Source organism: Chenopodium album, chromosome 4 (assembly GCF_948465745.1).
Source record: "Chenopodium album chromosome 4, dcCheAlbu1.1, whole genome shotgun sequence".
In the NCBI taxonomy this organism is placed as follows: Eukaryota; Viridiplantae; Streptophyta; class Magnoliopsida; order Caryophyllales; family Amaranthaceae; genus Chenopodium; species Chenopodium album.
The window spans coordinates 25,827,285-25,835,569 of record NC_137837.1 but is presented as its reverse complement, the minus strand read 5'-3'; the positions used below and the strand labels follow the sequence as shown (position 1 = coordinate 25,835,569).

Sequence of the window (8,285 nt, the reverse complement as noted above, 5' to 3'; positions counted from 1 at the left end):
TCTTAATCCATTAATTAGACACTCTTGGCTATTTTGGCACAAGATAACACAGATTCAAAGCATAAATATCCCAATCATTGCCACCCAAATCAGTCAATAAACCTAATAACTAATCCGAATAACCCAAATTGCCCCCTCATCTCAACATGCACAAAATGGTTTCCAGAAATTTCTATTGATAAAATTTCCATGAATCTTCTCTCCTATAACATGACTCACATTAAAAGCATCTCTATTTGTGTAGATTTACATATAGTTAAGCGTCTCCATCTCCGTTTCCACCACCATAATCTCAACTATTTTGCTCTACAGAGTATAACTAGCCTGTTGCACTTGACATAAATTATTCAAAGGATTCAAGTTAGTGATGGCTTGAGCCAAATGTACTATTATGAAGAAGATTTTGAGGATCGAACTAGCAAAGAACTTACATTTACGAGGTAGCCAACACCATGTCACCATACCATACACAAGGGTAGTATAAATCAAAGAAGTTAAATTGGTCCGTGAAAATTACATGTGAGGGGTGTTTGTTTTACATAGGAGGTAATGAAATCATTCTGAATCTGAATCATTCCTTCTCTTCTTCTTCTCCTCCTTGCGACGTTTCCTCTTGTCATTTGAGTCATGAGAATGATGTTTTTCATGCTTTTCACGCTTCCTGTGCTTTCTTTCTTCGTGCTTCTCACGTTTCCGCTCATCATGCTTTCTCTTCTTCCGTCTACCTTCCTCATCTGACTCCTGTTTATCCAATTTCTCAGAAGCCTCAGGAAGAGCCTTATCCATCTCAGCAACAGCATCCTTGGCACCAGGCAAAACAGTAGTTGATGCCTCCATGATACGAGGAGCTCTGTATTAACAAGGTCAGAATAATTGTTAAGATGGTATAACTCAAATACTCAAAAAGGTGAAACTTCAAACTGAAATGATTCATAGCTAGATTGCCAAGAACAAAATAAATGTGAAGACGATAAAATTCAAATGTGAAACTTCAAACAGAAATTCACAGTGTTGGTTAAATATGTGTGCACCAAGAAACAAGTGTAAAGTTACAGCAGTGCTCTGGGGAAATCATGAGTTCAAAACTTAGAAGAGACTACAATATCTTCCAACAAAATTCACACAATATAACGAGGAAATCCAAGTTAATATCGGTGATAAACTTGGATTGTTTATCACATGGCAAAAGTGTAATAAACCTGTCTTGGGTTCCGCGAAAAGACAATAAATAACTATTTTTTACCCCCTTTTCAACTAATGTGGTCCCCCTTACGTGAAAAGGTATAAGACGGAAAATTTCAGCGTTAACTGCTACTCCACGCAGGTTAACTCAAGGTGTGAGTTACTAATCAATACAAAAATAAACAAAAAATATAAAAAAATTCAAGTGGAGTTAAATTGAACAGTATAAAAAAAGGAAAAAAAAAATATAGAGAGGATTGAGACGTCTTCCCCAATTGCATTAATATTTCATCCCAAACTAACAACATTAACGACTAATTGCTCACATTGACTCCAATTTCAAGGAATTTAGTTAATTGCTAACTCATTTTATCCATGCAGCCTTTGGAAACAGTCTTCGTCTTCCCCAATTGCTATCAAATTTTACAAAAAAAACTGCATTAAAATTTCAAATTCCATCACAGATTACTCAAATAACAGTGAAAATCAATGATGATAAAATATTCCCCAACCCCAAATAACAACCACAGCTCGAACAATCAAGAATTAAAACGCTTACCTTACCTTTTCAGGCTTGCCGAATAGAAAACACAAAATTAAAAACCTTTAATCCAGAAATTGAAAAGCACAACAACTTCAATGGAGAAGGAAGACAAGCCTTTCCCTTAAGGGTTAACCATGCCCTAATTTCTCTAATTTTCTTAGGGTTTTTCGTTTTGCCGCCGGAAAAGTGAAAAAGGGTGAAGAAGATAGTCGACCTAGGAATTTGCGGATGTTGGTTGCAAGTTGCAACAGTGAAAACTACTTAACTATGGTTAACAAATGAGGCTGACGACGTTTGAAAGGACAATATTCCCCGTGAGAAGCAAATGACCTTGGCACCCTTGACTAAAGACGCAAAAAGACCATTACGCCCTGTGATAAACGGCCCATGTTTATCACTGATATTAACCTGGGCCTGCTCTATAACAGCCTGATGTCAATATAACTCGGCATCCTTCAACCATGCGACAACTCTTTGTTTTCCTCATAATCCCATAATGAGTTTGAAGATGAAGATGCAGATGCACAGGAAATCAATTGACTATAACCCAACAACTAAATGTAGATTTTATAGTCAGCAAACTGCACCTTGGTAAAGCAAAGTTCTAGGCTTAAAAACTGCAGATGCACTAGAAAGTAGAAATCAATTGACTAAAATGCTGCTTCACAAGGATATTGTCAAATACCCTTGTCGACTTACAGCAGAACAAGTAACGAAGAGACTGCAAAGTTTGAAACTTTGAATGGCCCTAGTAAATTTCTTCATGCAATCATGCCATCAGAGAAGCATGCTATACAACCACTAATTTCTGTTTTCCTTTCTTTGTACTCCCTAGTCCCTCCATCCCAGACCAGATTATTTTGAACACTTTCCATTTTCAGCTGTACCTCAATAGTCTAAAAACTTCCTTGTTAGATAATTTTCTACTGTCTAACAGCTATTTCTTACCTTTATTTTGGGCCACTATCTTTTTTCACATCTACCTTTTCATAAAAATAACCTTATAAATACCCCCACTAACTCCAATAACTTAACTATTAAAATTTAAAACAGCAACTGATAACTCAATAACTTATCAGATAAAACTCTGTGCAATGATAATTGTTGTGGTATGGAAGGAGTATTTATTTTCCAGCAAAATTATACTCAGTGACACCAACTTTGGATGTGTTGCATTCACTGAAATAAAAAAAAAAAAATTAAAAAAAAAAAAAGAAAAAAAAAAAATTAAAAAATTAAAAAAATTAAAAAATTAAAAAAATTAAAAAAAAAAAAACCAAAAAAACAAAAACAAAATTAAGACAATGATGTGGGACCCACTTGCGGAAAAGTTGATTTTACAAGTTAAACACTTTTTTAAGTATTTCTTATTGTAATAAAAGATGAGAAAATAATTGTAATGAGTTAAAATTACCACCACCCAAAATCACACACACACAACCAAACAAAGGAAAATGTAATTTTTAAAATATTTTGTTCGGCTGAGCCCCAGTTTCTCTTCTTGAGAAACATTTCAAATGGCAAGAATTGTAAATAAAAGCAACTTCATCAATATTTTATTTATTTTTTGGATACTGACTCACCCCTCTGCCTCCTTCCCTTCTTTCTCCTACTTCCTTCTTCTAGCTTCTCATGGCTTCTCAACGAGACAATGGTGGAATCTTTACCATGATTAGACAACAACCCAACACCACGACAAAGACCAACCCCAACCCACCATCTCAACAGCCCTTTCCGGCGGCTTTGTCGCCGAATTCTACAAAAACCCTAAGGAAAAGTGGACAAATAAAGGGCATTGTTAACCCTAGATGGTAGGTGTTTTTCGTTTTTTTATTTAACCTCAAAAGCTGCTTCAATGGTGGAGAGAAAAGGTGCTTGAATGGAGGAGAGAAGCTGCTTCAATAGTACAGCCAGAAGTGTAGTAATTTGTGCAATTGGAAAAGAAAAATAGAAAATTACAATTTTATCCCTGTTTTATTAGTTAAAAAGACAAATTTAACCCTATGAGGTACATTCCATGTTTTTCAAGAAGAGAAACATGGAATTACCCATTTTGTTCCGTCCTTCTCACACAAAAGATTCAAGTTAAAGAGAATATTTAGTTACAAGTTTACAACCAATATGTCAAAACTTTCCAATGATATCCAATAATACGAACAGAACTTATCAAAAGCAAACTCTAAATGCTTCATGACTGTATTAAGGCAGATACAATATCATACAAAAGATTTTAGAAAATTAGTCAAAATAAATTTGAAATGCCAAACTCATACCTGGCAAAACCAAGTCCTTGAACCTTTGCTGCTTCAGCATGACCACCTTCCAAATCTTCAGCAGTTGATCCACGCTTGACAAGTTCAGAAAACTCATGTTTATCAAGACGATTTCCTTTTGGTCGGTCAGAACGCTTTGGAGCTAAGCCTAGAGCTTCTCTCATTGACTGCTCCTCTTCTTCTTTGATCCTCTGAATCTCTGCCTTTAAGGCATCCTGTTCAAGACCCTGAGAATTCTTGTCCTTGGTGTACCAAAACAAATCTTTGCCTGATCAAGTTATAAGTTACAAACATTACAATTGAAAAATCTCAGGGCAGCGCAACACATAATACATAGATTTTTAAAAACTATTATTTTTTTTAATTCAAGTCTTGATCTGAGAAACAATGTTTCATTACTCCCTTTGCTTCATTATGTATAGGTTTAGTAGAGTGTTGTAAGAGAAGAATTTAATAAAAAAGGGTTAGTTGGAACATTGCAAGTAAAGTTAAGTTTTGTAAGGCATCAGCATAGTTAACCAAAGTTATAGCAATTGACATAAAATCACTAAATAAACAGGCCTGAGCTTGCAGGCTGAAAGAGTAACAAAGAAATATAGGGTTATCCTAAAATATGAAGATAACACAATAAAGATAGTTCAAAAAAGTTTAAACTGAGGCTTGAATAAATGCAAGCACCAAATCCACTATATAAGAATTATATATATATAATAATAATAATAAAAAAATATAAATAAATAAATAAAACGAAAGAACATATTCTGCACCCACTAAGTGAGGGTGCTTAACAGCCTTAACCTACATAATCAAGTGAAAAAAAAAAAAAAAACCTTTTTGCCATCTCCCAACAGGAGCCTTAAGACTGTGACCAAGGTAATTTTCTCTGTGTTTATCAACCTTCACATCATCCCACTTGAATTCTGAAAAAGAACAACGGCCATAAATTTTCATTAGATAAAAAATACCATATAGTGTTGAAAACAAGTGAAACAATAAAATAAACACAATACTCATGAAACCAATTCATAATTTCAAAAAATAGAATGCATAAAATCATATGTTTATCACTTCCAAAATGAAACCAAACGGAAGAAAGAGAGAGAGAGTCTCTGCAACCATTAGACAGTTCAGGACATTTATCGTTGAGGCAAAGTTCTATCGTGAAGTCACAACTAAAGAAAGTCTACATTAGGCAAAATACCAAAGCTAGAGTCAAGACTATTCTAACTAACTCAGTTCCAAAGTCCAATCTTGAGCCCCCTATTGAAAGTCCCACTTTCATAGTGATCATTTACATAGATGGTGATACCATTAAAACATAGAATATCTTGCGAGCCAATTCAAACCATCTTACTGTACATGACCATCTGGAAAAAAAATTGCTTTCTAAAGTTTCCTGTTATCTTTAAAGGATCTTATCAAAATGTCTACATATAATAATATTGACAGAAAAAATGATCGGCACAATAGGGGTCCCACATCAAAAACTGTTCTAACTATTAGCCTCATAGTTTACAAATTTCAGCCACCCTTGTTATTCCCATTTCCAATAATAAGCATTTTTTGAATAACTGTTATTTAATTGCCAAGTATTGGCCACATAAAACAGAAATTTTAAGCACTATAGATTTATGTGTTGGCAATATTTAGGGGAAATAATATAGGGACAACAATACTCCAAACCAGCCAATGACAATTTGTAACACGGTTGCCTTGATTACAACCACAATAATAAATTTCAAAGATTGGGGAAGTAGTATAAATACAAATATAATATGTAAATATTAAATCGACATTGAGAGTTTACATGTTTTAATTAGAGAGAAAAATAATCAAAAACCATCATACAAATAAACTTTATACTTAATCAGAGCGGCATAATATAGCAAAGTTATCAATATTTCCTATAATTAATTGATAGCACACTAAAGCTATCAATTAGTTGAGGTATTTTCTTCAAAATAAAGATAATTCAGGTATTTCAAGTTCAGTAAGGGTTTATTTTGGGTGGGTGGGAGCTGATCTTGGGGATGGTTAGGGTAAGATTTGGGTGCCTTTAGATGGTATGAAAGGGCAGCATTGCTGGTGGGATTGCAGTGGTGACGTGGTGAGGGTGGCCATGCTAGTTGGGCGACGTGACTGTGATTAGGCGGTGGTGGTTGAGCAGTGGTGTATGGGTGGTTCATAAAAGGGGATGGAAATACCATTTTGGGGTAATGCAGATGGTAAATGAAATGATTAAAATGTAAATGAAATGATTAAAATGGCATTACAAACAACAACAAAGGGGATTAGTCTAGCTAATTCTCTTTCCTATGATAATACCCCACACCAAACCACCCCTAAGGATTTAACATTCGATGGCACATCGAAAAGCAAAATAAATTCTCTGATTTTGACACAATTGACACTACACAATTTCTTCCTCTTATGTTTTGACTATGGAACTTCCCTAAAATCACGGGTGTGAAGAAGAAAGTAATTGATGACAACAAACCAATTTTTTTGAAGAGTCTCACTGCACTAACGTACACTCCGTGCATCGGAGGATCTCTCTCAACGGCAGACGTTAGACTCATACCTCATCCAAACCTATATTATTCCATATTGTCATCAGACCTACTATCAACACCAATCAATGAAGCTATTCAGTCCCCACTGTAAAATGAATCTTGGTCTTACCTCCATATCTCCGATTAAAAGTCTTTTAAGAAGTAATACTGACTTCAGTAGATTGAATAGGAATTGAGATACACATATACATCAAAATTACTGTCAAATAAAAACTGATGACGTATTGCAAGCAAGTGGCAACGAAAACTTAAATTAGAAAGAGAGACAAACACTAAGATATAAAACCGGGGAGTGACAGAAAAACTACTCTATACATACACGGGAACCATCCACCAACGTAACTCTGAAAAACCCTAACATTCCTCTCCAACAAATGGAATCTATCGCCAATTTCATAATCCCCAGCTTAAATAATCACTAAAAACCTAAATTTTATTAGCACCTCATTTCTCAGAAAGACACATTTAAAATCCAATTCAAAATTCTTAAATCCGATATCGTCTTGAAACCCAAAGATACCAGTAATTCCCAAATTCGTCCTATAATCTCACCGAGAACTCAGTTGCGATCAAAATATCAATTTTTTTCATTCCTAATTCAAAAGGAAAAATAATCCACTCAAATTTTGTACCACCCTACGGAAAAATATTTCAAACAGTTACAAAAATGAAGTACAGATTCTACAAATATTAAATACTTAATCGTATAATTTCAATCAATTGAACCGAAATAACCCAATAATTCTAAAGTTGAAAAAAAGGTCAAAAACCTAATATTGAACAACAAAAACACCAACAATAAAAAAATCTCACAAAGCCACTGTAAATTGAAACCCATAAAAGAGGATTACTATACAAAATCAAAGACGACTGAAATTCCTCAAGAAATAAGCTAATCGAACCTACTCACTAAATGATAACAAGAACCAGGACAATAACAAAATTCACGATTTCAAATATTGTAAAGTATGAAATGAACAAAAATCGCCATTAATTAAACGAGAATAAGGGATAAAGAGATGATGAACTTACGATCTCGGCCACCGCGAACGCCGCCTCTGGTGGGATGATACATCCTTTAATCTGCTTTGCTTCTACACCGTCCTTTTTGGCGTGGTAACAGGAGAGTAGGGAGGATTAAAAAGTCGGACGGTGCACCCAGATGCACGAGGCACGACAATATACAAGTAGATGGTCGAGGGAGGTAGAGCTCTAAATTCGGGTGAATAGGTTGGGCTCGATTAAGGCCCCGTTTGATTCACCTTAATTTTGCTGAAATGAAATTATTTTTACTGAATTGAACTTATTACTGAACTGAACTTAATTTTACTGAAATGGAATTATTTTTACTGAACTTAAATTATTTTTACTGAACTGAAATTATTTTTACTGATTTTCTATTATAATTCTTCTTTAAGAAAACTGAATTTTACTGAACTGAAATTATTTTTACTAAACTGAACTTATTTTTACTGAACTAAAATTATTTTTACTTAATATTATTTTTTTAAGGTGAAAAGAACAGGGCCTAAGTCGTTTTTTTTTTTTTAAAGAATGAGTCATATTAAATGGGCGAACTCATGTTCATCTCCGTGAGAAATGAAATTAGTTTATCACGGTTTTTCTCCAATTTTTTTTTTACCACGGGTCATATTTGTCATTTTAACACATTAGCTAACATCTATTATATGTTTGACTAACAGTCTCACAAAC

The 8,285-nt window shown here is 34.2% G+C and overlaps 1 protein-coding gene across 1 annotated transcript; it reads right to left on the bottom strand.

Moving 5' to 3' along the window:
• Positions 1–401: 401 nt before the first annotated feature.
• LOC145626873 (uncharacterized) lies at positions 402–7,762 on the bottom strand. The gene is made up of 4 exons (XM_081679342.1): positions 7,605–7,762; positions 4,830–4,919; positions 4,000–4,267; positions 402–850 (listed from the first exon to the last, which is right to left on the bottom strand). Exons 1-4 carry the CDS (start codon positions 7,645–7,647, stop codon positions 556–558), a joined length of 696 nt encoding a protein of 231 aa, XP_081535468.1. The 5' UTR covers positions 7,648–7,762; the 3' UTR covers positions 402–555.
• Between the last annotated feature and the right edge of the window lie 523 nt (positions 7,763–8,285).

What these genes read in the sequence shown, in the direction of transcription:
- LOC145626873 (XM_081679342.1), bottom strand. Translation starts at nt 7,647, where the DNA reads ATGTATCATCCCACCAGAGGCGGCGTTCGCGGTGGCCGAGATC. An exon ending in CGTTCGCGGTGGCCGAGATC is followed by an intron (nt 4,920 to 7,604) that starts GTAAGTTCATCA and finishes GTTCTTTTTCAG; the next exon opens with AATTCAAGTGGGATGATGTG. An exon ending in CAAGGACTTGGTTTTGCCAG is followed by an intron (nt 851 to 3,999) that starts GTATGAGTTTGG and finishes TTGTTAATACAG; the next exon opens with AGCTCCTCGTATCATGGAGG.